General features: G+C 52.7%; 10 protein-coding genes across 10 annotated transcripts; 6 read left to right on the top strand and 4 right to left on the bottom strand.

Annotated features, from left to right (window-relative positions):
• Positions 1-653: 653 nt before the first annotated feature.
• Positions 654-1,862, top strand: TrAtP1_009696 (uncharacterized protein; the record flags this gene model as incomplete). The annotated part of the gene is made up of 1 exon (XM_066114385.1): positions 654-1,862. The coding sequence occupies exon 1, from the start codon at positions 1,455-1,457 to the stop codon at positions 1,860-1,862; it is 408 nt and encodes a 135-aa protein (XP_065970481.1). The 5' UTR covers positions 654-1,454.
• Positions 1,863-2,184: 322 nt separating this feature from the next.
• Positions 2,185-4,668, top strand: TrAtP1_009695 (uncharacterized protein; the record flags this gene model as incomplete). The annotated part of the gene is made up of 1 exon (XM_014091232.2): positions 2,185-4,668. One exon carries the CDS (start codon positions 2,185-2,187, stop codon positions 4,666-4,668), a length of 2,484 nt encoding a protein of 827 aa, XP_013946707.2.
• A 1,084-nt stretch (positions 4,669-5,752) lies between these two features.
• On the bottom strand, positions 5,753-8,193 carry TrAtP1_009694 (uncharacterized protein). The gene is made up of 4 exons (XM_014091233.2): positions 8,101-8,193; positions 7,166-7,897; positions 6,737-7,108; positions 5,753-6,647 (listed from the first exon to the last, which is right to left on the bottom strand). Exons 1-4 carry the CDS (start codon positions 8,109-8,111, stop codon positions 6,056-6,058), a joined length of 1,707 nt encoding a protein of 568 aa, XP_013946708.1. The 5' UTR covers positions 8,112-8,193; the 3' UTR covers positions 5,753-6,055.
• Positions 8,194-8,449: 256 nt separating this feature from the next.
• On the bottom strand, positions 8,450-9,309 carry TrAtP1_009693 (uncharacterized protein). The gene is made up of 2 exons (XM_014091234.2): positions 9,014-9,309; positions 8,450-8,918 (listed from the first exon to the last, which is right to left on the bottom strand). Exons 1-2 carry the CDS (start codon positions 9,067-9,069, stop codon positions 8,573-8,575), a joined length of 402 nt encoding a protein of 133 aa, XP_013946709.1. The 5' UTR covers positions 9,070-9,309; the 3' UTR covers positions 8,450-8,572.
• Positions 9,310-9,454: 145 nt separating this feature from the next.
• Positions 9,455-11,698, top strand: TrAtP1_009692 (uncharacterized protein). Its single transcript, XM_014091235.2, has one exon. The coding sequence runs from the start codon at positions 9,661-9,663 to the stop codon at positions 11,515-11,517; it is 1,857 nt and encodes a 618-aa protein (XP_013946710.1). The 5' UTR covers positions 9,455-9,660; the 3' UTR covers positions 11,518-11,698.
• Positions 11,699-12,102: 404 nt separating this feature from the next.
• On the top strand, positions 12,103-13,248 carry TrAtP1_009691 (uncharacterized protein; the record flags this gene model as incomplete). The annotated part of the gene is made up of 1 exon (XM_066114384.1): positions 12,103-13,248. The coding sequence occupies one exon, from the start codon at positions 12,103-12,105 to the stop codon at positions 13,246-13,248; it is 1,146 nt and encodes a 381-aa protein (XP_065970480.1).
• A 512-nt stretch (positions 13,249-13,760) lies between these two features.
• On the top strand, positions 13,761-15,149 carry TrAtP1_009690 (uncharacterized protein; the record flags this gene model as incomplete). Its single annotated transcript, XM_014091236.2, has 2 exons — positions 13,761-14,142; positions 14,206-15,149. 2 exons carry the CDS (start codon positions 13,761-13,763, stop codon positions 15,147-15,149), a joined length of 1,326 nt encoding a protein of 441 aa, XP_013946711.2.
• Positions 15,150-15,446: 297 nt separating this feature from the next.
• Positions 15,447-17,390, bottom strand: TrAtP1_009689 (uncharacterized protein). Its single transcript, XM_014091237.2, has one exon. The coding sequence runs from the start codon at positions 17,185-17,187 to the stop codon at positions 16,021-16,023; it is 1,167 nt and encodes a 388-aa protein (XP_013946712.2). The 5' UTR covers positions 17,188-17,390; the 3' UTR covers positions 15,447-16,020.
• Positions 17,391-20,648: 3,258 nt separating this feature from the next.
• On the top strand, positions 20,649-21,380 carry TrAtP1_009688 (uncharacterized protein; the record flags this gene model as incomplete). Its single annotated transcript, XM_066114383.1, has 5 exons — positions 20,649-20,659; positions 20,712-20,741; positions 20,821-21,019; positions 21,126-21,162; positions 21,226-21,380. The coding sequence occupies 5 exons, from the start codon at positions 20,649-20,651 to the stop codon at positions 21,378-21,380; spliced, it is 432 nt and encodes a 143-aa protein (XP_065970479.1).
• Positions 21,381-23,871: 2,491 nt separating this feature from the next.
• Positions 23,872-26,317, bottom strand: TrAtP1_009687 (uncharacterized protein). Its single transcript, XM_014091239.2, has 2 exons — positions 25,170-26,317; positions 23,872-25,099 (listed from the first exon to the last, which is right to left on the bottom strand). Exons 1-2 carry the CDS (start codon positions 25,882-25,884, stop codon positions 24,705-24,707), a joined length of 1,110 nt encoding a protein of 369 aa, XP_013946714.2. The 5' UTR covers positions 25,885-26,317; the 3' UTR covers positions 23,872-24,704.
• Between the last annotated feature and the right edge of the window lie 507 nt (positions 26,318-26,824).

Here is a 26,824-nt window from a genome sequence, read left to right as displayed (position 1 = left end):
CCTGCAATGCTCAGTCTGGGATGGATCATCGCGGTGTGGATGCTGAGCGAATAAAAACCTTCAACGAAAGGACCAACATGAATTCTCGTTCCTGCATATGCGGGCTGTGAAGGTGTGAGGGGGAGGCGACCGCATATCGCCGATACTCTGCAGGTACAGCGACTTGTGCTCTGGGACCAGATGTACGAAGCCTGGGCTTGTGCCTGTGCCAAAGGCGCTAAAGTTGTTTAGCAGTCTTCAAGTCTTCAGCAAAGCAATGGTCTGTGCAGTTTTATGTCTATCAGGGTTGATAACAAATGAATTGCTCTTTGGTTTCAGACCTATAGCAGTCAAGAATAGCAGTGAGATTTTGCAATGGGCAACTCTGGTGTCACGTAGACTCCTTGTACATTCCATGTACATGTGCCTTGCAGAAGCCAAAGTACTGTAGGTACCTCCCTGGTATCACATCACATCACTTATTACCGTATCGTACTATGCAAAATGCTAGTCCAGAAAGAGCTCGAATAATAGAGTGAGAATGCCACCACTGCCAGGTAATAAAGCCAGGCACAGCATGCAATTTGCACTACTGGAATCCTTCTCGTCCAGGGCAGCTTGTTCACAGCGCCGACCCGACGCTGCGGATTGGACCGTTTCTGCGACCTGCCACGCGTGCGCAGATCCTTGCCCTGTGGCCTCTCCGAGTGGGCAGCAGCAGAAGGACTCGTGTTCTTTGTTTGACTGACAGTGTAGCGGTACAAGCACAGGTCGCTGGACAGGTGCTGGACAGGTGCTGGACAATGACCGCAGTGGCTGCGCTCTAGCGGGCTCTAGTACAGGTACAAGCGCAAGTCGTGCCTGGAGCTTGGCGCTAGAGCTGCTCTTACCTCACCAGGCACGGAATCCTCCCGTGCGCAGCGCTTTGGGCTAGTGCCGCTCCTAGTCCTTTGCACCGTCTACTGTACGTACCATTCTGGCCAAAGCAAGCAATCAATCTGCCCGTCTCCACCACCAGGCCTCAACCATCGATCGCGCTTTTAGCCAAATTGTCGTGGGATCTTCGCAGCCCTCATCCAGCTGCAGCCAAACGAGACACGCCGTCGCCCGCGCCGCGCGGTCTCAGATGCCGCTGGCTCAACGGCCTCTCGCCTTCTAGAAGCAGCGCAGAACGTCGCCGGCTGATTGCCAGGAGCTCGGGGTACTCCGTGCGATTCCACGCCTCGGACGCGAGCGGTCCTCGCTCATCTCGCGATCCAAAGACGCAGCAGCAGCGTCAATGTTACAGGCGCACAGCTTCGCACTATTGCCCATCGCTGGGCGCGTTCCTGCAGCCCGGCACCACAACCCACGCCGCACGTTGCATCACGCCCAAATGCTGCGTCAATGCGTGCAGCCCAGCCTTGTCCATCACACAGAGCGGCACCGTGCTCGGGAACTGGGTAGCATATAATACGATACGGGTTGACGGGCTCATGCTGGTGAATACGACCAGGCAGCTTGCCTTCCGCACTCCGGGCTGGGCTCGTGCAACGCCGCCTGCATTCACCGGTCCCGTCGGCCTGCATCCATATCGACAGGGTGCTAAACCATCCCAGCACTCGGCAGCATGCAGCATCCTGGCCACCGTCAGGGGTCCCGGGCCTGGTCGGCCAAGAGACCAACAGGGAACCGTTCCCCAGCACCATCGTCTCCATCGTCGCCCCCCGGTCGACGACGCTACCCACCCAAGAGAGGTTCCGCGGTCCAATCTCCTGACTGACCCGGGGTCAAGGATAGCCCCCAAATTTGGCATTTTTCTCGTCGTCTCTTCCAGGGTCCTGGATGGGAAGCCTCTCGCGCGCTCTGCCTCAGCTCAGCTCAGCTCCGTCATCCAGATATAATATAACCAGGACCGCTGCTCTCGCGCCTTGCTGAGTAGACTATATCCACTCCACGCTTCGCCCTGCCCGAACTGTCCATTGCGTTCACCTCTGGCTTCCCCTGGCCTCGTCTTCATCCTCTTTCTTGTATGGGGCACCGAGCGCGATATCCTGACAGGTACTCATACGAATAGCGGAGCCGAGCAAAAAAGCACAAACCAAGAGAGAGAGAGAAAAAAAAAAAAAGAGGCCCCATCGCCCTTCTTCACCCTGGATCAGTCAGTCTCGCCGCAGATCCCCAGAGGGCATGGTCTATCTCGCCCTCCCCAGCCCTTGACTCGCCATGTGGAGCATGAATGCCATAGCCTTCAATTCTGGCCACCCGGCGCCGCAGCAGGCGTCCAGGGCCAGGCCTCAGACGACTTCCATCCGGTACTTGAATAAGTCGTCGACGGCTCCTTCTTCTCCTAATCTCAACCAACCATCTTCCCCAATGTCTCCTCACATGAGTGCCGCCGACTTTTTCGAGCCTGCCATGGACAGGCCACCGTCCCCAGGCAGGATACGGCAGCTCAACTCGCAGATGAGGCGAGCCTCCCAGCTGCGCCGCCAGAATGGACACCGCACTGCCGCGTCCGCGTCTGTGGCTTCCAACGGTGAGAGCCCGGGGTGGGAGCAGACCTTGGAGAATCTGTCGCTTGGTAGACGCGCTTCGGTCAAGTCCACCGGCAGCAGCGCCCATTCACGAGAGCGCTCGGATAGCGTCTACGGCTTCGGCAAGAACCCCTTCCACCGACGAGCGAGATCCAAGCGTGAGAGCAGCGCCAACTCGTCCTCGGCCAGCTCCATGTATTCCGCCGAGGCGCCAGCCGACAGTGCCCTTGCCTCCACCAGCCACAAGGAGTCCTTTATCCAGGCCCTCACCCGCCGACGAGCCTCTCGAGACGACACCGCAGCTGCCCAGAGGAGGCTGAACATCTCGGGCCCTTACAACTTCCAGCATGTCACTCACACGCACCGCGATAGCGTTGCCCAGGCGCACGAGGGACCCGAGCAACTGACGATGCGCGCAACCGGCCCAACCAGCGCCCCCAATGTCACCAACCCAACCGAGGGGTCTGGTCTTCTCTTCCATCCCGACGCCTACAACGATTCTGGCGCCTTCTTCTCACGACCCGCCTTGAACCGCCAGAGCCAGGCCGTTCCTCCCAACGGATCTCGTCGACTGATGAGACGAATCCGATCGCAGGACCAGCTGCGAGGAAGCACTCCTTCCATGTCACCGCCGCCCAGACCACCCAGATCTCCCATAAAGCCCACCGCGCCTGTATCAGGCTCCCCCGGCTCGCCATCTCGGAGCCCTAGCCTCCAAGAGGAATACGAAGAAGACGACGAGCAGCCCACCGTCGTCATTGAGCGACCAAAGACCAGCGGAGGTTTCCGCCACCCGCAGCCCTTCAACCCCGATGATTCAGTCGAGCCGGTGCCTCCCATTGGGCCTCTTTATGCTGCGCCGCTTTTGACTAGTCAAGAAGAGTATTTTCACAAGACAAAGCTCTCGCCAATCCAGCCCTCGCCCACCGAGCCCTCTTGGCCCCTTGCCAGCCCTACATTGGCAACATACGAGACCCCACTTGCTGACGTTCCTGAAGAGGAAGAGAGCGCAGCAGCTGCTAGACGGTCTATCCGTGGCAGCCAATCCGTCCCCATGCTGCGCCGGTCTCATCGTCCAGCGAGCAATGCGTCGGATACCCTTGGCAACCTCCACATGACGTCTGTGCCACAGCATGCCGTCGTCGAGTCATCGGAGAAGCACGGATTCCACTTTGGAATCATCGAAGAGAGCTGGGAGGACGACATTGACTATTGTTATGACCACGAAGCGGAAGCCGACTGCGATTACCAATGGGAACGTGACTCGATGGACACTGCGCGTGATAGTGACACTCTTCCGTTGGAAGTTACCTTTCCCATCGAAGAGAACAGTGTGCCCATTGGAACAGCCAGTTCGTCGCCCGGTATGCTCTCCGTAGCCACCTTTGACGGCCCGGGCCTGAGCCCAATCAGCCAGACGTCAACGCCCACTGTCCAGGAGGCCATTACTCCAGTCTTCACTGCACCCGTCGCCAACAACTTCTCTCTTCCCACCTTTGACAAGAAGAAGTTCCGCGCATCCCACGCCTCGAGCTTCAAAGAGTCTCATGGCTTTACCCTGTCACCGTCGCTGCTGATCCCTGGCGATTTCCATCAGCAGATGCTGATTGAAGAGGGCGCCAGACACGACTACCCCGGAGAGGATGACTTGACGCTTCCTTACCACTCGACTGCTTTCTATGATGAGAATAGCAAGCCCGCCCAGTGGTCACAGCAGCGAGCGAGCACTTCCACTACCGGGACTGTCTCCACATACTCTGATACGACTGCCGATCGCCACATCTCCACCAACTCTACCTGGTCGTTTTACACTCGCAATACCGCCAGCAGCAGTGGATCTGTGCACAAGATGACTGGCTCTTGGACCGAATGCGCGGAGCCTCTACCTGTGGCTCAGGCTGAAGTGCCAGCACCTGTTGATGCTGAGGCGGAGGGGGATATGACTAGCCCACAAGACACTGTTCCTGAGCTAATCTCATTCCCTCTGGCTCCATCGAGGAAGTCGTCTCACAAGTCTCATGCTAGTGAGTCGATTATTCACGAGGACGCATCTTCGGGCCAGAAACGCCGCTCTCGATCCAGGACTGCCAGCCTGAGCAGCCAGGCACCGCCTGTTGGGCAGTACGCCTTGTTCCCTCGATCTTACATCAAGCCAACTGGCGACCGTATCTAAAAAGGTTATACACCAATCTACATACACACGCGCACACATAGTACCTTCTCACCCACCTATTTCACACCGACATACTTCTACACACCACACCCAGACCACAATCGAAGCCAGCTATTCTTTTAAGCAATCAGTTTTGCAAGCATGCGCTATTCGACTTCCATGCATCTTTAGCGATGTACACCCATCTTTTCCTTATTTCCTTATTCCGTCTTTGTTTGGGGATCTGCGCGCACAAACAGGCATTGGGGACGCAATAGCTGCGTGGCACAATACCGTGCGAGATCCTGTGTCATTCTTATCTATCGTTAAAGGAGTTTTTATGTTTCAGCTGTATAGAGTACTACTAGAGGCGCGTCATGGCCTCTACTTGCCCACACGGGGTTTTCCTAGAAATGATGGCGACAGGAGAGAAGAGAGAAAAAAAGCAAAAAACTGCCCGAAAAAGAAATTCAAAATAGAAATTGGCAGAAGACATGTGCATTATATATATATACATACCTTGTGCTCTCTTGTCTTGGAGGGTCGGAATCGGATTTCTAGGATGGAAATTGGGGATTTTATGACGGATTTGCTGGGATTTTTACGAACTGGACTTAGATGGAGTTTTTTTTTGTCTTTTGTTTTGCTACCTCACCTTGGTCCTCGTCTCGAGTTACTTTTTTTCCTTTGTCCTGTGTGTTTGGAACCAGATTTGGTATTGTTGGGGGAAAAAAAGAAGAACAACTTGGGTTTCTGTGTATAAAATCCGTTGTTTTGTCAAAGGGTACTAATAAATAAGTGCGCGCGCCGGCTACTTTGTTGATTATTTGTTTTTGGCTTATTCAGGGCACAATGCTGTGTGTAATTTGTTTCGTTGAATAGAAGAGTGCTTTGTATTATAAAGAAAATAAAAGAAAAAACGAGAATTAAAACGGACAGAATTGGTCGATTTTGCATATGATGTGATGTTTGTGGTGTATTTAACGGCTGGTCTAAAGAAAGTTTATACTCCGTAGAAAATCACAATTCGTGTCAATTCTAAAATCATTCTGATATGAATGTCCACAGCGATTTAGCAAAAAACATGGGAAAAACACAAAGTAGTGAATAGCCAATAATCTTTATAAGCTACGTAATTATACTGAGTATCACTATCTTTGCAAATCCCAACCATTGTTTAAATAAAAAAAATATATGGAAATATGAAAATTCCCAGGTTTCCCCTTGTATAAAGCCATATTACACAACTTACACGCGCCTCCAGAAAACGCCATTCCTTGAAATCATTGTTTCATTCTTTCCTTTCGTTTGGCCCCTTCTCCCCCCCCCTTTTTTTTCTTCTTGTTTTATTTTTGATGCTTCGTAGATATATTGTCAAGTCATGCATGATTGAAGGACGGTTTCAACTTCATTTCTTGCCCGTCTTTGACTTCTTCTTCGGCGGCTCATCAGCGTCTTCCATTTCTTCATCATCATCGTCATTATCCACGTCGCTCTCCGCACTTCCAGACCCGGAGCTCTCATGGTTGCTGTCGTACTCCTCTGCAACATCACTGTCGCTATCGGCCTGGAAGTCCTCGTCCACGCTCTCTTCATCTTCGTCTGCGGATCCGCGGTCCGCCTTGTTGACAACGACCTCGTCGTCAGAGTCGTCCATGGCTTCCTCGCGGAGGGCGGCGGCGAGAAGGTTGGCGTCCTCGTCAATCTCGTTCTTGACGCGCAGGCCCTTGAGCTTGAAGAAGGATTCCAGGGCTTTGAGGTCCTCACGATTAATGTTGCTGAACTGCGATGACCCGGCGCCGTTCTTCATGACGACGGTTATGTCGAATGTGGACAGGGCGGAGACTGCGCCGCTGACGCGGGAGAAGGTGACGGACTGTGTTTGCTCGTAGGCAATGTATGTCGCTGGCTTCGGGACGAACATGAATGCCTTTTCCAAGCAGTACAGGAAACCTTCGCTAGCCTTGATAGCGCATTTAATACCATACTGGTTGCGGTGACTGTAAAAGAAGTTAGCACAAGAGGTTTTTTTTTTTTTTTTTTTTTTTAGTATTCAAGAAAAAAAAAAAAAGCAGCAAGTTGCACATACGTAAGGAAATCCTTTGCAGGTGATGAAATCTTCTTGTTGCCAAGGCCGCGGAACATCTTGGCAACAACGTGGTGTAGGGGCTCCTCGTAATGGGGCTCGAGCTTGTCCTTGTATTTGCTCTCCAGCTCTGCCTCTTCAATGTTCAAGTCAATGGTCACTTCCTCGTCCTTCTTAAACTGCATGACGACAAAGGGATATCTCGTCTGGCCCTGGCGCAGAGGAGGATCCAAGCCAATAACAAGGAGGCAGTGCATCTCGTCGGGCTTGGGTAAGACCATGAACTTTTTGACTGCTTCGTATTGGATTTTGTAGTCGTACGTCTTTCCACGGAGTCTAAACGAGGCTTCGTACATGTCGATATCAAAACGACCTCTGTGAGTGTGTTAGCAAAAGAGTACTGGGCGGAACAGGGATGAGACAAATACGTACCTGGGAGTGAGATGCAGAACATCGAGGAATGTGGCGATGGTATCACCAGCAGTCTCGCCAATCTCTGCCTTCTCAATGAGAGTCTCGTAGAAGAGCGTAGCTGCATTCTTCTCCTCCTCCTCACCACCATCGCTACCGGCGTCCTCGCCCTCGGTCTCCTTCTTCGTCGTTACACCGGGGATATAGAATCGCATCTCGACCAGTTGATCCTTGCCCGCACCAGCCTTCTTGCCCTTGCCTCTAGCGCCGCCCAGCTGGCCGTTGGTGCCAGTGTCGTTGGCGTTGAGGGGCAGGGAGAGCTCCAGGGCAACTTCATTTCGACCCGCCAAGTTTGTGTTTCCAATCTCCGAGTAGGGCAGCTCAAAGGCCGGGCGATTCTGGACGTTGAAGGTGATTTCGGATTTGGAGAACTCGGCCTTGCCCCAGTTCCATCCCCGCAGCGCGTGCTCCTTGCTCTCCAGCGCGGTGCTGTACCAGTTCTTGAAGATCTTGCTCAGGCGCTCGTAGTCCTCCTGTTGGAATCCGTCGAGCTGGATGATGCCAGAGTTGCGCTGCAGGATGCGGATCTCGTATCCCCTGGCGGCGCGGCTCCATTGGGCGCTGCCAATGTTGCTGTGATCGAGGGTGAAGGTGTCACCGCCGCCGGCGGGTTTCCAGCCGAAGCCGGTCTCTGCGAATCTGCACTTGCCGCTCTCCTTGGAGAGGTCAAGGTAGATGCTGTCGAAACTCTCACTGTGTGGACGAGGCTGTGGTTAGCATGCAATAGCATATAAATCTTGGGGTGGTGCGGAGATTTGGTGGCCGTGAAGAGACTGAGAGCAAACACCAAGTGCTGCATCTCTCGCTTTCTAGGCCGGCAGAGACAAGGTGGGGGGGCTGCAGAGAAGAGAAAAGTCATGTAGCGAGAAGAGGCGAGAGAAGCCGCGGATACTCACATTGCCGTCATTTTGGCCGCCCCAAGTGATGCGATATAATTGATGCCGGCGTGATGGCTTTACAAATCTGAGCTGTGTGGCGTTGAACAAGTGAGGCTGGCTTAATGGATTAAATTTCAGAGCTCCGGCGCGACTGCAGCGCGCAGAGACGCGCCACCTCTTTGCGCCTTGCAGCGGGTGGCCCGTGCAGCCACAGTGTGGCGCATGCAGCAGGCTGAGCTCCCAAACGACGAGGTGAAGCTGTCTATAGCTTCAGTAAAGTCATCTCATGTTAATGAGAGGGAGCCAAGTTACGGTGCTAAACAGGGGAAGGGGATTTTAACAGGAAGACACAGAATTCTCATTTACATCACATATGCCTACAAAAACTGCTCATACGCACGGGGTCTAGCTATGGCTGCCCCTCTACCAGGCCGACGAGCTTCGCTGTTTTCACTGCCTTGTCATTATTATGATTATGATTATGAAACGCTTATTTCCCAACCTGCTGACTGTACTTTACAAAATCCTCATGAAGCTTGTGAATGTTGATGAACCCGCTCCGAGCCTCCAGGGCGCCAAACGGATTTCCCGTTGTCCCGTCCGCATCGCCACTCCCACTCAGCGATCTGTCAGCCTCCCGCTCAATCTTGCCGGCCCAGGTGTGCCATTCAATCGGCTTCAGCGTGCCCGAGCCCAGCACGAGTCCCACGCACAGTAAAAACGTTGCCACGGCGGTTTCGATGTAAATGTCCAGCGGCAGCGCAGCGGTGGAGGGCGATGTGGAATGCTGCGCTGACGTCGACGAGAGGACTGTGTGCTCATGTGCAGAGTAACATCTGGCATCATTGTCTATGATTTAGTATTTTGTTTTTCATTGCACTCTAAAGTCATGCACAAAGAATGAGATGAGATGCAAAAAGGAAAATCTTACCCATGAGCAAGCAGCACCAGACCGACAAGGGTCAGAGGACGGGAGAGCCACGCCATTGGGTGCGGAGGAGGCTGATGTCGGGGTTGATGAGAGAGAGTCGGGCCTGGAAGAAGTCTAAATGCCGGCGAAAGGAGTTTCAGACCGCGGCCGGCACAGTAACCCGGCCCAACTCTGCACGGCCTAGATCCGCTATTTGTTGGGCATTCCCCACGAGCCAGGTCCAGGCAGGGTCGCCACTAGCGAGATGCGCTAGATCTGTTCACTGTATCTTGTACCTTTGCTGCAGATATAATCACAAAAGAACCTTGTCGCATCATCGAGCTAATCAGGCTTGTTGCAAACGTCTTCATAGTGCCGCGCTACAGTAGCACACACAGTGCATCTCGGCGTCGATAAGGATAACGTCAGTCATCTGGCGCGTGCGCAGTGATGCTACTCCGTGACAACCACCGATTCCATCACCTGACAGGCCCCTTCTTCTATCCCCAACCTCTCATCATCCTCGACCGCTGCCCTTATCTGCTACATCTACCGCTGTTCTTATTTGCTGCATCTACCGCCATCAGTGGACGAACGCTCTCATGATCTCGCCCGCCCTGTCGATGGTATAGCCCATCTCTGAACCGCTCCTACGCCAGATTCGCCCCATGGTATCGTCCAAATCCCGAGGCGGTCCTGCTGGCCGGGTCACCGCCGCGCTGCTGCTGGCATCGGCCTTTGCCATCCCGGGCTCGGCCACGGTCATCGGCGGTGATGTCGGCCTCGACCAGCACGTCCTGCTTCCTGCTGGCCCCGGGCCTCTTCTCCCTTCGCACCCCGACACTCCAAAGCCTGCAGAACACACCTTCACTCTCCGACACATCTACCACCACGGCACCGACAGAAACCCAAAGCTGCACCGCAAGCTGGACATCGTCAACGACCAGTCTCGAGTGTTCCTTGCCGCGGGCGATGGCTTCGATGAACACACCGTGCCGGAGCTCAAGGCCAAGAGCCGTGCCGATACGATCCACCGGCTGGCCGACAGACGTCCCTCTGTTGTCGACCCCATAGTTGCCGAGTCTCGTATGCAGGGCTACGCGGCCGTCTTGGATGCCTCGGCATGGACAATGGACGAGGTTTCATCCCCCGACATTACCGATAAAGACACAGTCTTGACCATGGCATACGTCGCTGCCGATGCATATGTGGCAAGGGAAGGGATGGCGGACTGGCTGGACATTGGGACCCCCTTTAACAGAAGTCTCGATTTTGGCTGGGAGACGGATGGCCTGCGTGGCCATATCTGGGCCGACAAGACCAATTCCACCGTCATCATCGGCCTCAAGGGGACGTCACCCGCTGTCTTTGACGGAGATGGCACAACGACCAACGACAAGATTAATGATAACTTGTTCTTCAGTTGCTGCTGCGCTCAACAGGGGCAATGGACGTGGCACCAGGTCTGCGATTGCGCTACCGGCACTTATGCCTGTAACAACACATGCGTCAGGACGGCTCTCGTTGAGGAGAACCGTTACTATGGTGCCGCTCGCGAGCTCTACTCCAATGTCACTGAGCAGTACCCGGACTCCAACATCTGGATAGCGGGTCATTCTCTCGGAGGTGCTGTTTCTTCCTTTTTGGCCCTTACTTACGGCTTGCCTGCCGTGACTTTCGAGGCCGTGCCAGAGGCGCTCCCGGCCTCTCGACTGGGTCTTCCTGTCCCTCCTGGAGCCAATCCTGATACGCCACAAACGCGAGGCTACACGGGAACATATCACTTTGGCCATACTGCAGACCCGGTCTACATTGGCACATGCAATGGCGCGACTGCTACGTGCTCCTTCGCTGGCTATGCCATGGAGTCGTCTTGCCACACCGGATATGAATGTGTCTATGACGTCGTGGCTGACAAGGGGTGGCGAGTGGGAATCGGCACTCACAAGATCCGGTCTGTTATCCAGGACGTTATCCTCAAATACGATGAAGTTCCCACATGTAAGCGTACGCCCGACTGCCGAGACTGCGGTCCTTGGAAGATGTATGAAAGCAATGGCACCGAGTCCACCACGTCTGCCGTGCCCACGACCACTTCCCGAACACGGACACGCACTTCAACATGCCAGACTCCTGGCTGGTGGGGCTGTTTGGACCAGACAACCACAGGCGATGTGACCGCTCCTGTACCGGCACCTACCACTACTACTACGACGACGTGTAAGACGCCTGGTTGGTTTGGATGTAAGGACAAGACGACGACGACGACAACGACGACAACAAAGGATTCCGCCAGTCCGTCATCCATCACCACCACTTGTGAAACGCCAGGCAGATTCTGGGGCTGCAATGACGAGCCTACCACGAGCTCTCTATTTACGACCATTCCCACCGCCTCGACAACATGCGAGACTCCTGGCAGAATATGGGGATGCAATGATGTGGTGACCTCTACCAGCATCACCCCTTCTGCCGGAGGAACCGCACCACCTATTACAGAGGCTCCTACGGCAGTCCCCACATGATAGAATGAATGGTACTTTTTTGTTTAATTTGAACGGCGTTGGGTAACTTTTCTGTTTAATAGACTACCTGCTTACAAGATTGGTGGAATGATTTTCTGTGTTTGAAGCAAGCAGACATTGGTAGCGATTACGATTCAGGCAGCATATTAAGATATACATACAATTGAACTTTGTGTTTCTCAATCTATGGGATTACTATTAATCCTAGTTCTTTATTATAAATGTGTATGTTTACTAAAATCGCCATGCTTAACAACTGAGCTGTGTAGTTCTGGTGCAGATCGTGTAAGGTGATTGCAGATTAAAAAGTATTACGACTTGGTTACATGTGGTGTGTCAAGGCATTTAATAGGTAGCAGTACCTGTGCAGCTTTCCTAAAGTGGGCTGTGATGTCAGCGCCAGCTAAATCCAAATTTTTGGAGTTCCAACCACAAAAAACGCGTCTCTGCTTCTCTCCCTCCACTCTTAAACCTCCCACTTTAGCTCTCCACGAGACTCAAGACTCCGATGTAGCTGCCACCTTCTAGCGCTCTTTAGTGCTAACTAATCTTTTTTTCCTTCCTTTTCAACTCCTTCCTTCCACAATGTCAACGATGGATCCCGAATCGGCGCAGCAGTCCGAGTCGCAGCTCTCGGCGCCACCCCCTCTCAGCGACCTGGACAGCAGCTCCGACAGCAGCGACAGCGAGGCCGAAGATTCATCAAAGGCAGCGTCGAAGCGAGAGCCGGCGCCGGTGGAATGGCTCGCCACGTCGAGGTCGCGCCGGTCCACGGCGGGCAATCGCATGAAGTCGATGCTGGCCAACGAAGAGCCCGATTCCGACCTCGAGCTGCTCTTCGCCGAGGACGAGGACGACCAGGGCTTCACGGATGCCGGCGACGATGCGTCCGACGTGCAGATGGACTCGTCATCCGACGACGAGGGCGAGAACAATGCCGGCGACGAGCTCGAGGGCGAGCAGGAGCTGGAACGGCAGGCGAGGGAGCGGCGCGCTGCCCAGCGGAAGCGAAAAGCCCAGGAGGCCATCCCGGCCAAGTTCAGGAAGAAAGTCCGCATCCATCCGGCAGCCTCCGAGTCGTCGACGCCGGCGCCGGCGTCTCGTCCCAAGAAGAAATCCGAGCGCACATCGTGGCTGCCCTCGCCGGCCGATCTGCCCACCCGAGCATCATCCCGAAAGACGACGCGCATGTCGAAAGAGCAGCTTCACCAGCAGATGATTGAGCGGGAGGAGCGGCGGCTGAAGCAGTTGGAGCAGATGCAGAAGAAGGCGGCCAGGATGGAGGCGCTGAAGAAACCTCCCATGACGCAGGAGGACCGGTTGCGTGAGGCAGCGATTGTGGAGAAGCGCAATAGTAAGAGCTTGAATCGGTGGGAGGTGGCGGAGAAGCAGAGGGAAGAGGAGCGGCGGGCGAAGCTTGCGGCTTTGAATCAGAGGACGTTGAAGGGGCCGGTGATTACCTTTTGGACGGGGCTGGGCGAGGCGAGGCGGGTTGTCATTGAGGAGGAGAAGCCGAAGAGGAAGAGGGTGGACAAGAAGGACAAGGACAAGGACAAGGGGAAGGGAGTTGAGGCTACGAAGGATGCTGCTGATGCTGCTGATGCTGCCAATGTGACGGCGGATACGGATGTGAAGGGGGGGCATTGCTCTTCAAGAAGGTCAACAGCAGACGGATGCATCGACCAAGGTGGTAACCGACGATGGCAATGCTGCTGCTGTGCCAAAGCCTGACGCCGCTGAGACGCAATCAAAGGAGAAACCAGCATCGACATCGGCACCGACGCCGACACCAGCAGCGGGCGAGACCAAGACGGCGGACGCAGCACCCCTCAAACAAGAGGACGATGAGAAGACAGGGCCATTACAGTCAACTCCGAACGCACCATCATCATCACAGCCTCCTACTGCTACCGTTTCTCCTATTACTGCTGCTCCCGCTACTACTGCTGCCTCTTCTAGCACTGCCCCCCTTTCTCCTACTGCTTCTTCTACTGCAAAACCACCTGGAGATGTCCAACCAGCCCAGCCAGTAATAGCTGCGCCTTTACTATCTCCGCCTTTACTATCTCCTCCGCCACTATCTAGTGGCCTGGCAGCGCCAGCATCTGCCTCGCCGTTATCTGCACCACCTCGCCAGACATCTCCGTTGGCAGTTCCCCCCAGGTGTCGGTAGTCCACGACCCTTAGAGGCAGGCAAGCCATCCGGCGTGCTCGCACTTCCAGTTCTTGCGCCTCCGCCCGTTATGAACATGGACTACCGCCCCGGCCCAGCACCAAAATCCAATATTCTCGCCCTTCCAAACGCATCCTTACCACAGACTGCATTGGCACCTCCCACCCAGATTCAGCCTCCCGGTTCAACGGCTGTTGCTGCACACGTCTCTACCGAACCAGTCCTCACAAATACCGTCCTACGGCCTATCATTCCTGAACCTGAGCCAATTAGCAAATCGGCAAGTCCGGGCCTTTCAGAGCCGCCTCCTCAATCTGCCCCTGCCCCGGCTGAGGCCCCTGAGACTACCACTCGCAACGTCATCATCTTTCAGAATTTCAATGAAAATGCCATCCAAGACAAGAGCATACAGACTCAAATTTTGTTTGGCCGTAAGATGAACAAACTTTCCAGTAAGCCTTTGCCCAATGTTTTTATTTTATTTTCTTAAGCCTCCTTATTAACATCATTCTTAGAACCCGCCCCTGCTCCGATATGCGTCATCACAGGCCTCCCAGCCCGTTACAAAGACCCAAAAACCGGTCTTCCTTACCACAACGTCGCTGCTTACCGAGAGCTTCAGCGTCTTGGTCGCAAAGAGCTCAGCTGGAGCGCACTCCTCAACGCCTGGGTGGGCAGCGAGAAGATGGCAGCTCGTGGCGTGCCGGCGCGCTTCCTCGATCCAAATGCTCCCACCAAAACGCCCGAGGAGAGGGAAAAAGAGAGACTGGCCCAGATAAGAGCCGTTCCGCCGCAGCCTCAGCCTCCGCCGGTGCAGCAACACCATCAGGCACCGCCGGCGGCCGTGGTCGCGGCAGCTCATAAAGCCCCTCAGACGCAACATCACGTACAACATGTGCAGCACGCTCAGCAACAGAGACCAGCAGCGGCGCCGCAGCAATTGCGAGCGCCTCAGCCGTTTCAGGCACCGCAACAGCCATATGTGCAGCATCAGCAACTGGCAAGGCCTCAGCAACCACAACCTTCTCCTCCACAACTACAGCCACCTCAACAGCTTCCAAACAGACCGTCTCCAAATCCTCCACCTCCTCAAAAGCAACAACAGCCAGTATCAAACATCACTCCCAGCGTATCCCCATCACAAGCTGCCCCGTCACAAGCTGCTCCACCACAAGCTCCTCCTTCACAATCAGCTCCTCTCCCAGCTGCACAACCAGCTGCACAACAACAGCAACTACAAAACCAACAACCCACTCCTACACCGCCACCTCCAGCTCCATCTCCAGCTTCCTCTCAAGCTACCCAAAGCCCCGTCCAGAAAACAACGGCTCTTCAACCACCAGCAGCTCCTGCTCCCGAACCCCAGTTTCAGGCTGGAGGAGAGGCTACTACAGGTGGATCGCAAATAGCGCCTGTGGAGAAGGAGCCACTGCCGATCACAACGGCGGCGCCAGAATAGAGAAACATGAGTATACTATTTATAGCAATAATGTTGTAAAACGTTTATAAACTAAGTAGAATAACAAGAATATATGATATGTTGAAACAAATCTAACGGCAGTTGAATTGTCAAAAATGTTGCATTTTGGTGTTGAGCGGTGATCTGGCCGGCGTGGAATGTGAAATGCCAAGTAGCCCCCGTTCGTATGCACATCTTAGTAGTTATCCAGATACTCAGGTCCAAACCCGCAAAATCGCTCTCGTCATAGACTTGGTGCACAATTATAACGCATTTTACTTGAAGACATTGTAATCACTCATGTAATAGACTAGTTGATGTTTTAACAAAATTCATTTGAATTATGAGCGCACGACCCATATCCATAGCTAATAAATCCAATCGTAGCTGGGTTCTCATCGCTACATTATGCCAATGCCTTCGTCAACCTTCATGACGCAGCATAATCCCGGTATTTGCGCATTGCGCAGTTCCCGCCTCCCTTTTGTTTATCCTTTGATAAAACATCGCTTAAACGCCAGTAAATTTCCCACGGGGTATAGCTTCACTGAAGCTCTTGAACCCAAATGATGAACAATGATAATGTAGATGGTGGTATAAACATGTATGCTGAAAACATATGAAACTCAGATGCCTGTGATCGAGTGTATATAGTATGCTTCAAGTCTAGATGCCAGAAAACGAGAGAAGAGTACTTATACAAGGCAATATTATAAGAAAATCGATGTGTAAACTCCGGCTACTTTTGAGCAATAGAGAATGTCATGCGTTCTGTTTGACCGCTGTAAAATAATGTGATGCATGTGTGTGTACAGGTGCATAGAAAGGAATCCGGGCAGATAAGGTACCTTGAAAATCCTCGCTGAGCAAGCTAGGGGCTGTCAGTCGTGCCAATAGTACCGACAATCCAGCCCAGCTCGCTGACAAAGTCATCAAGGCCGGCCTCGATGTGTGTGTTCAGCAAATTGGTTCCGCTGGGTACCAATTTCGGAGAAATGGGAGTTGCAAAAGATTGATGAGAGGCGAATGTATCCTTCTTCTCTTCAATGTGGCGTGGTAGGCTATAGCCTCTGAACGAGTGTAGTCGAGTCTTTGAAGTGGGAATAGCAGGGAAATGAACTTCGTCCTCGTTGCTAGACATGACGTCGTCGTCGTCATCCTCATCGTCGTAGAAGCTCATGGGAACATCCTCCTGTATGGGACTTGTGGTGACCTTGTCTTTTGTTGAAACAGACCAGTGAGGCGCCGAGTTTGTCTCATTGACCACGGCAGATAGAGGCTGGTTTCGATCGAAAGAAGGTGGCTGAACTGAAAGCTGAGGCTTGACCATGTATGTAGGAAAGCTGCTTATTTCAGTATCATGCTTGATGGACTCGGATGACGTAGAGCGTTGAAAGGGGGGCGGCGATAGGCCAGTGACAAAAGGCAAACTTTCTGATACAGCGGAAACAGCAAAGTTGTCGTCGTCTTCATCCTCTTCAATGACGTCGTCGGGAATTACCAATGGCGGTGGCTGGGCTGAGTGACTGGGACGGCGAGGAGCAAGTCGGTCTTCGCGTAAGATACGGGCCAGGGAACTCGGAGAGATGTCTCTTGCCTTGGCACCCTCACTAAGCGACGACGTAGTTCGGCCATGGCGATTTTCACGCGTGGGGATAGTAATGACGTTATCGTAAATGGTGAAGGAGGAAGCAAAGGATGTTTCTCCATGGCTAGCAGACGGGCGATGTAGGCCTTCCGATGTCTGCGGCTTGCGTGAGAAGAGTCTCTTCCATGTAGGTGGAGATGATGGGCGAGATGACGATGATGAAGGGCGTGAAGTCGGGGCAGATAGAGCTCGGCGGTTGTATATGCTTGGCAGCAGAGGCGTTGGCGGTAACGGCTTCATAAACTTTGTTGCTGGATCCATGGTTCTGAAATCCTCTGCACGCATCGAGTTTGCTGATGCACTTCGGGTCCGTGATGAGCGCTCAACAGGAACATAGAGAGTATTGACGGTTTGCCCGGGCATATAGGGGCACATGGTTGTGCAAGGCATTGTTGCATCAAAGGTCTCAGTTGAGCCGTCTACTTCGTACTGAACAACAGCAAGGTTAGGCTTGGTAACAGATAAAGTTATACTTGGCAGCGCAAGAGAGAGAGTAGGTGTATGAATGAAGAGACGAAGCAAGGATATATAGAAAGGTGTGTGTTGACAGTGGAGAGGGTGATGGCTCGCCGGTCCAATTGCCAGGATCGAGATGAAGAACGAGATGGCGGAGAAGCATGGATGATATATAGAAGGAAGAAATAGACTTACATAGTAGTAGTATGTCTGGCCCATCTTGAGACCACCACTCCTCGTGTTATGGTGTGGGTTCTCTTCATCGCAGACTATATTCTGGAACGTGAAGCATCCTCTCCATTGGCCTTGGCCACGTCGGGCGTCCCGTTCCATGCTATAGCACATTGTGAAATTATCCCAGGAGCCAATGAGGCGCACGGATTGGACAGATGGCTCCGTCTGACTGTGAGATTAGGGCGTCAGCTCAAGTCGGTTCCAACTAGCTCGTGGAGGCCGATTAAAAATACCACTCTAGAGGGCGGGGGGGTAAAGGGTGTGTGTGTATGTGCCATATGAAGCCGGGGGCAGCGGGCTAACAAAAGCCGAGACTCCAAAGATTCACATCTTTGCGATCCCGTCCAGCTAGTGCCAAATATGCGCCGACCCCCCAGAAACATAGGGCTAGCTATGCGAGGCCAGGTCCAGGCAATGCGGTGTGGATAGTCTCAAGAAGGAAACGGCGTGACCATGGGACCATGGGTCAAGGGAGGCAGAGTGAATCAAGGGGGAAAGGATACGGAAGAAGCGCGGCAGCTTCATGACAGAAAGGCCCATGCCAATGAGCCGGCAAGGCGATGCAAGGGGGCAAACGAGTAGAGCGGGCTGACGGTGACGCTGATGGGCGAGACATGCGGGCGAGAAGATCAAATTCAAGGGTATAGTCCGTACCGTAGTCCCAAGAACAACAGAGCTCAGGTCAGACAAGTTTGGACGGATAGACATCCAAACAGAGCAAGTCCAATGGTAGTTCCTCGGGGGGAGCAGAAGACAGTGACTTTGTTTCTCGTACCAGACTAGTAAACGAGAGACACTGGCTGATAGGAAAACGCTTCGACCAGCGGAGACGAAGGGAAAGCTCCTAAAAATAGGAGAAACACAATGATTCAAAACAAGGGAGAGAAACGAAATGAGTGTAAAGCATCAAAGAAAGAAGCCGAGAAAGAAGGAAAATGGAAGATTCCGCAACACTCACAACATGAATGTGACAAGAGTTGTTGTCGGATCCATTGCGAAGAACCGAAGAATAAACAACTCGAGATTAGATGATATATATGGGTGAGCGTTTTATTAGTAGGAGTACTGATTGACGGTTGTGAAGCAAAACGGTCTGGGATGATCGCTTTTCGTCTCGTAGCCGGCGGCTATTTTTGTCTCGCGCTAATAGACGGCAATACCATAACAGGCCAAGATGTGTTTGTGCGTGTAAAATGCAGTGTTCCTTAATAGTGAGGTTGAATTAGAGACGAGAGAGAGCTTCACAGAATGAAACACGGTGGACAAGCGGGCATGTTTGAAGAAGCGCCGGAACAAAGGAGTTTGGTGATGTGATTGGCCAAGTGGTGTGGTCAATCTGGATGTGCCGCAAGCGCCGCGAACGAGCCGGGGGCCGGTAGAGTCGCAGTGGGAATCGGTTCCTGAATGTGTGGGTGAAGTTTGCGTCGTATTGCAGCGTTGGACGACAGCACAGGTAAGGGGGGGAAAGACAAAAGAGGAAGCCGGCGGCGCTTAGGATGATTAAAAAGAATATCTGCGATTACACGCGATTCAGAAGGGGCGAGGCGGGTAGAGTAGGCCCCGACGAAGGTTTTAGAGAAAAAAAGAGGCGCGGCGAGCAGGGATTGAGGATTACCAAGAGCGCCGGAGACGTGTAGATGCTGCAGGCGGAGATGATGTAGCTCGCGGATCTGCAAGGCACCGGCTGCGAGGATGCGAACCAACAATGACGTTGGTATCAGAGGCCTCGTGAGCAATGAGTTGCCACAGAGAAGCATCGATTGCAAGAGACGCAAGACTGCCGGCTTTGCTGCAGAGAATAGTGACGAAAGGCAGATTCCGTGGTGTCCATGGCTTGCTCAGCAATAGCATTCCGTAGGCAATGAGACGCTGCCGGGGGCACCGTGGAATCCGGCGAGACGGCTGGCCGGCTAGCTGGCTGGGCACTCGTAGATAGCGTCAGTTGGCACCGCCGTAGTAATTAGATTTTGGCGGGATGGAGCCCGAGAAAGTCAACTAGTGCCAGGATCCGGCCAACGGTGGGTTTGTTGCCGTGAGCTATTGGAGAGCAAGGCCCGTCTCCTGCCAATGGAAGAGCCAACAGCCCTCGAGCTGCCTCTTGACCGAGAGCCTGGAAGCGTCAGCCGCAAGCTCCTCCCAACGGTTGTCGTGGCGATGCCAAACTTCAGCTCAGTTGAGTTCAGTTGAGAGTTCAGCTCAGCTTGGGCCGCGGATGGGGACGATTGGGTGGTTGGATGGGCACCAGCCGTGTGTGCCGGATCCAAAGGAAGCTTCGGGCCAGGGTCCGAGCAGGGGGTCGTTTCTGACGCACGCAGGCACCGCGAACGGCTGATTGGATGATTGGACGGGACGCACGAGCGCTGGACCCAGAGAGATTGAACGGGGCCATGCTGGAGACAGGCCGGCGCCAACCAGGTCGACGGTGATGCTGCTCCTACCAGCTGCTGCCCCATATGCCCTCGATTTCAGCACCGATAGCCACACGATTCGCTGCGGATGGGCCAATCTGACGAGATGGACATGACGGCAAGACCGATGCGATTTGCTCGATTTCGATTTCAGGTCGAGATTGACGCAGAGCGACGTTCGGCCGGCCGCGCTTGGGACTTGTAACCTCAGGGAGCTGTGCTTGTTTCGCTGCCGGACACAGCGCCAGACATTCTAGCCTCGCTGGGCCTAGCAGAGTTCATGCATAACCAGCAGAGACTCGGTGTGTAGCAGACTGGCGGTAGCTGCTGTGCTCTGGAAGCGAGTCGACTGTTTCTCGGCTTGTCTCTGCTTAGACGCTTCAAGTGAAGCTGAAAACAGCGGTTAACGTGGTGGAGAAGAGAGAATATTTGGATCGCTCGCTTGCTGGGGTGAGTGGCTTCTACTTTTGTTCGGGTTGGTTCCTTCCTCTCGCCCCGAGGCCGCCAAAGGGCAATTAGCGACACCGCCTGCTGTTTTGGCCAGATGCACTATCGATTGCCTTGTACGCATCACGATACTCGATTCTCGATACACGATACACGATACACGAGATAATCCACGAGATGATACAGGGCTTAGGCTCTCACGGCGTCCATCCTCAATCCTCAAAGAGTCCCAATAACGCTATAGGTTTAACGTGGCGCCGGCTAGGGCTCCTCCTCGTGCTGTGGAATGCGACTGTGGAACTAGCCATGCGCGGCTTGTAGGGGAAATCCAGCCTGGCCGCAGCCACCAGGGGCGGCCTCTTGTCTCAGCCTGTTATGCATACAAGAGACGACAGACAGGTGAGTCGTCGGTCTCAGCCTATGCTGTATGCTGGATGCAGTCCGATACCCCTGTTCTGACTTGACCCGCAAACATCAGGAACCGCGCTGCGAACCTCCACGTGGAGTTGATTAGCTGCATGGAGGAATATCAGTTCTCACAAAGAAAGGCTGCACGACCTTGGCTGTCAACCAGAACCGCGAAATTGCAGTGTTACTGCAGCCTTCACGACCTGGAGAACCAACAATTCTTCACTGAAGATCCACTGGCTCTCGGCCATCCACGTATCGCTGGCGCAGTGCATGCATCCCGCGATCTCGACGGTGCTACGGCGCACAGAGAACCAGCACCGAATGCGGCATACGTGATACAAGTGATCCGTGCCTTGTTGCTTTGTCCCGCAGGATTCTTGTGCTCTGTCCTACATGGCACAGTATAACCGTCAGCACAGACTCGATGTGTCACCTCCATACAGCACTGCGGTTACTGACACCAGAGCTCTAGATCTCCAACGAGGTGGCGCCCGACTCGAGCCGCCCGCATTCCGAGGACAAGCAATTAAAACTGGGGGCCGAGCCAAAGCACACGCCTCGTTCTTTGCCTCTTCCGGCAAATCGACGGGAAGCCATCCTGCCACGCCCGCATTGGTGACCGAATAAAGAATTTACAGTATTGTTGTTTCCATGCATAGGTGCCGAATGGATGGACTGTAGCAATGCTAATCGAACGTCTCCATATCACTTGTCAAATGTTTCTACAAGTATAGCGCTATATCAAGCCTACCAGAAAGGGATACATTTGAAGCCACCATTGGCTCATCTGTCCAGAAGGCGCGGATTCAAGTCACAAGCCAAATCATCGAGACCCCTCGGCTCAGCAACGAAATGAAAGTCCCTTCCTTGCCAGCTGTTGTCGTACGATATGAATTGGCCCACCGAGACATTAAGCAAAAAGTCCAGAGTCGAGACACTACTGTTGCTATTCTCCGTTGTCTCTATGGACCCGCGATGCAGCTAATCTTATACCCTGCAGACTAGTACTACTAGTAATAATATTTTTCATAGAAATCATGACGACAGGCGACCAATCGCGTGCTACGGAAGCCAGCTTTCGGTATTCTCTCATATCCGAGTCAGCTGTCAAAGAAGGATTCAAGCCTCCCACTGGTTGGCCGTATGATTGCAGATGCATCAACAGTGTTTGGCGGCACCTAGCCTAGTTCAAGGCTGTGCTTCAAATTCAGCCATCTATGCAGCCAGACGGGTCATTGCACAGTAATCTCTGTTAGCTGTTTCGATAACGCAGATCATCGACTTGAGCTCTGTGCCGGCGCTTAAAGCTACTAGTTTGTGCAAACATCGGCCGAATTGACTGTCCAGGCTGGCCACCATTATTTGTGCCCAGCTTTCAAAGTTTACTGATACCAATCGCCATCTACATACGTAGAGATGCTATAGATTAGGCGTTGTACGATATAAAAGCCTCGGGTCTTTGTCCCCATGCCTCTCCCCAATCTCGAGACTATTCCATTCATACACCCGTCAACTCTCAAATGCTCCATAAGACAAGTTAGCTGAGAGTGTAGTAACTCTCACTTCGGAGTGCTGTTGCAATTTCTCGGCTACAAAATAGTACCATGTGCCCCTTTGCAGCATTCCAAATAACCACCAGTGATCGACAACAGCTCAACATTGCGGCATCAGATATCGTGACGGTCAGACAGTTACCCCGGCTCTCGCAAACTTCTCCAATTCTCAATAGGGCTTTCCTAATTAACCCGCCTCCGTACATCAGTTCGTTCAATTGCCGGCAACCGGATGCCCGCCACCAGATCGTCTCTGAAGCATCGGGGGGGGGGATTATTGCGGGTGAAGCTGGTGAAACAGCCTAGCAGCAACCACCCCTCCCCCTTCTTCGCCTCCGCGCACAAGGGTTAAAACCGTCTCTATCAGTTCGAGTTTTGTTTTAAGAATTAACGTTGTGGCTCTGTTCCCGAAGGCGGTATCTCTTCCGAGCCTGGGCATGTCAAATTTCATCGGTATTTTCCTGGATGACAGACGAACGGATATCCATGCTGCTCTTCACGTAGCGCGAGCTGTGCGGGCGCAACGACCGCGCATGGCGTCGATATTTGCGGGCTGGCGCTCTTTAAAGTCTTATTAGAGTTCTGTCAAGGCATTTGATAGCTTCTCATGTGACTGCTAACCAAAGACGGTTGACAGATATTTGGAATACACAACCCGCCTTAACAATTTCTGTTAGCTGATCCGGGCGAATGGTGAGGCTCCTCCTTTATCCGTTAAGCTCCTCCGGCGCCAGCAGGCTCGGAACGAAGGCTGGCGCCGTGGCGGGTGTGTCCCATGAAGCGGCCGTTTCGAATTGAATCAGAAAGACACATGCGAACAAGACACAGAAGCTATGGCACAGAGCTTTGGCGAAGCCGAGGTCAGATACCACCTCCATTGCAGGCTTGTGCGACGGGCAAAAACTCGCACAATAGGGCGCGCTTGTGAGCTTGTGAGCCCTGAACACACGGAATTCCTGGAGATATCTGATCTTGTGACGTTTGGGAACTGCGTCGATTGGCCTAATTGCTCACTCCAGAGACATATGGGGTATGACAGCTTTGTACCACGCCGGTTTAGACGATGGTGTAAGGTAGTATAACGTGTTCGACAATGAACAGCCGAATGATTAGGCTATATTTGTCAGACAGACAGGTTTTATGGACTAACCACGGATGCAGATTTTGCATATGCTGTTTTGGTTAGACAGGGCGTGATTCCATCTAGCGTCGTGAAGTGGTGGGATGAGATAAGATCTTGAGTTGGGGGATGCTAGAAGTGTTTGTACGCCGATTGTTCTGTTTATAGAAGAAAAGATGGGACAGTATCTTAAAATCTCACAGCTCTGAAGCTTCTTTTCCTGTTTGGTGTTGTAAAGTAAATCTACGGTCAAGTCAATGTTCATGATTTACTATTTCGGACTATGACGTAAAGAACATACCTATCATTTACGATGCAGAGGTAAATTTGCGGTCTTGTTCTGTTCTCTGCATCAGATTATTATTATTTACAGGGTAGATGACTCTTAACAAATAATATACAGCATTGGAAAGGCCTCGGTGGCTGAGAATTGTGATATCTGTTCCTTTAATTCAGGGTAGGGCTACAAACAGATACAAGGACAGTCAGCTAGCTGCCTTGACTTTGTCACAAATTTACCAGACGAGACGGAAAAGCGTGGAAAAGGATTCAATTCATGTGAATGCCAGTTGAATAGCAAGTTTAATTGAACAATTCAGGGTAGTGCGGTGTAGAAAACGTGAGATTTCGATGGCCAAAGGCCAAACAGCCAGTTCATCGAAGATGAAGAAATCATGCAAAAGAGTATGTGAAAACATGTTGAAGCGTTTCGAGTGAGCAAATACAAACACGCCCAAACCAAATGGCAACCCAAAGTGTTCTCATCAGGTATTAGAAATTGGAAAAGCAGCTCATGTATTCCCAAAAATCATATTCATACATTATCAATAGTAAAAAGCCTCATCCCATCCCCCACCCATCGCATCAGCAACGCCCTCCAATCATTCTAAATTATTATACATGCAAAAGGTGGTCGAGGCTACACCCGACATGTCTCCATAATGATCATGCTCCCCCAGACATATAAATATTGACAACTCCTCCGTCACAGTACCTGCTCAGCCCATATAATGATAAATTTGCCGGAAAAAAGAAAGTAGTGTAAATATATACAGAACAAAGAAGTTTTTGCGCTCAAGGAGCTCAATTAAAAGAAAAGAAGAAAAGAAATTAGAGTATTAATTTGTTTGGCCGGGTTGCTGCTGTCATTCAAAAAAACATTGCGTCGTATGCTCCCTCATTGATATGGAATGGATAAAGTATTAAAAAAAGTGCTTTTGCGCTTGTATAAAGTGTGGATGCACGTATTCTCGAAGATAGCCAAATGCAATGGCCTGTTTATTGGGCTTTTTCGGTCTGCTTCTTGGCGCTTGGTCGGTTGCTTCGCTTGCCACTGTACTTGGTTCCCAGGAGCTGGTCCCAGAAAGTGAAGAAGGGCTGGGAGAAGTTGGCCTTGATTCCCCAGGTCTGGTGGTGAATGTCGTGGTAGGCGGCGTTGTTGCTGGTGATGAGCTGGAGAGGGTCCCAAGGGAAGGCGTAGCCGCAGTGGTCATCAATGGTCTTGACAGTCGAGAAAGCGAAGAAGCAAGTGCCCTGGATCAGAGACATGCCAGTCACCTTGAAGCCAATGCCCGCACCGAGGGTGTCGAGAAGGAAACCCTCAAAGGGGTGGTTGTACAGAGCGCCGTAAGCGTAGGGGACATAGAGACGGTGGTGTCGGGAGTGGAAGGTGGCTATAGAGAGAGAATTGTTAGCAGCTTATTCAAGATGAGCTGGTTGAATAGATTAGTAGGTGCCGCTTACTGTACAGCCAGCGGTTGACATGCATCAATCGGTGGAGGAAGTACTGCCAGGTGTCGAGAATGAAGATGGCAACAAAGTATTGAAGAGCTGGAATGAGCACGTGGTAGATGGCCTTTGCAACAGCAAGTTCCCACGCAGTAAAGGACGGCGCGCTGGAGGCGGTTTCAGAGGGATAGTAGCCTCCAGCCAGAGCACCAGCAAGGAGCGGGTATGAAGCAGACATGCTCTTGGAGATGGCGGTGGCATTGAGCCCAACAAGGCCGAGCAGACCGGGCAGCGCACGCTGGGCGAGGCGGAGGCGAGTGGCCCAGACGGCGATGTCGTAGTCGGCCTTGCCAATCATCTCCTGGGGCTCGGTGACGGCCAGAGCATAGCCCGTCGTCACCTGGATGATCTGCTGGACGATGACATCGCGGAAGACCTCGTAGCGTGTCGCGTGGTTGCGCGAGGTGATTTCTTCCGGCGTGTGCAGGCGGAACTGGGGGAAGAGGTCGAGCATGTCGATGGCGTGGAAGAAGAGCGACGTCGCCCAGTAGACGGCCACGGGGAGCAGCAGCGACAGCCACAGGTCGGAGATCCATGGGAACAGATCAGGCTTTGGCTGCAGCGAGTAGGCCGGCAGCGGCGGAAGCGACGTATCGTAGAGGCTGTGGTTAGCCATGATGGGAGCCTCGGCGGAGAGGTTGTCCATGATGTGGGCAGTGCTGTTGACCATGCAAAGCGAGCAGATGAAGCGCTGTTGGGTAGAACGAGGATAAGTAAAAAAAAGAGTGTTGATGTAGACTAGAGGTCGCGGAGAGTTCGGTATTAAGAGGCTAATTAAACTCGGCGTTGGTCGGATGTCGCGTTCAGAATGCGTACAGGGGTTCGGTGGCGATACAAGCGTCGGTACCTGAAAAGTGGGATGGCAGTTGATCGCAAAGAGCAGTCAATCGGAAAGAGAAGAGAAGCAAAAGCAAGGACTAAGACGGGGCGAATTAAGAGAGTAAAAGGAAGAACAAGAAGTAGAAGAGCTGCTAATCCTTGTCAGATGGCGCGCAAAATGGAATAAAAAGGAGAGTAAAGGGTGACGTCTTTATAAGGAAGACGGGAAGAGGAATCATTCTGGGCGAATAAAGTTTCCAAAGGCGGTGGAAGACGTGAAATGCCGGCGCAGTCACCAGATTGTAGCTTCTGTTAGCGATGTGGCGGCGGGTGCATACAAAGCCTTATCGCGGTGGTCGGGCTCTCGGAGATGTCGCCTAGCCGAAGCTGGACGTGCCCCTGGCGCCAGCGCTGGGCTGTCATTCTCGGCTTCCGGGTCGATCCACGATCAGACCACAAAACACGAGTCAAGCTGGAGGAATCTCTCGAGCGTGACTTGATTGTGCGTGGATCTGGCAATGTGCACGGTGAATTGGGCGAATGGAGTGTTTTGTGCCTGTTTTGCAGTATATGCGTTACTCTGGAATTGGTGCAGAAACCTCTGATCAGAAACGATGTATTCGGTACGCGACCGAGCTCTGTTATTGCGAGCGATTGGATGTAACTTTTACTACACGCTATATTGTCACTTACATGTGCTCGACATATGACTTATCAGCCAATGACTCAACATGAAACGAATAAAGATGAAAATAAAGATCATTTGAACAAATAACATAGTGTAGATAGTA

Source organism: Trichoderma atroviride, chromosome 5 (genome assembly GCF_020647795.1).
Source record: "Trichoderma atroviride chromosome 5, complete sequence".
NCBI classification, from domain to species: Eukaryota; Fungi; Ascomycota; class Sordariomycetes; order Hypocreales; family Hypocreaceae; genus Trichoderma; species Trichoderma atroviride.
Note: the sequence above shows the minus strand (reverse complement) of the source record. Positions and strands in the feature narration are given on the sequence as shown.

Excerpts from the sequence above, each read along its gene's own strand:
- TrAtP1_009689 (XM_014091237.2), bottom strand. The coding sequence starts at position 17,187 with ATGCCTTGCACAACCATGTGCCCCTATATGCCCGGGCAAACCGTCAAT.
- TrAtP1_009693 (XM_014091234.2), bottom strand. The coding sequence starts at position 9,069 with ATGGCGTGGCTCTCCCGTCCTCTGACCCTTGTCGGTCTGGTGCTGCTT. Across the intron at positions 8,919-9,013 it reads CTGGTGCTGCTTGCTCATGG|ATGTTACTCTGCACATGAGC; the intron begins GTAAGATTTTCC and ends CAATGATGCCAG.
- TrAtP1_009687 (XM_014091239.2), bottom strand. The coding sequence starts at position 25,884 with ATGGTCAACAGCACTGCCCACATCATGGACAACCTCTCCGCCGAGGCT. Across the intron at positions 25,100-25,169 it reads TGTCAACCGCTGGCTGTACA|CCACCTTCCACTCCCGACAC; the intron begins GTAAGCGGCACC and ends CTCTCTCTATAG.
- TrAtP1_009692 (XM_014091235.2), top strand. The coding sequence starts at position 9,661 with ATGGTATCGTCCAAATCCCGAGGCGGTCCTGCTGGCCGGGTCACCGCC.
- TrAtP1_009694 (XM_014091233.2), bottom strand. Across the intron at positions 7,109-7,165 it reads GTTCTGCATCTCACTCCCAG|AGGTCGTTTTGATATCGACA; the intron begins GTACGTATTTGT and ends ACACACTCACAG. Across the intron at positions 6,648-6,736 it reads CCTGCAAAGGATTTCCTTAC|TCACCGCAACCAGTATGGTA; the intron begins GTATGTGCAACT and ends CTTCTTTTACAG.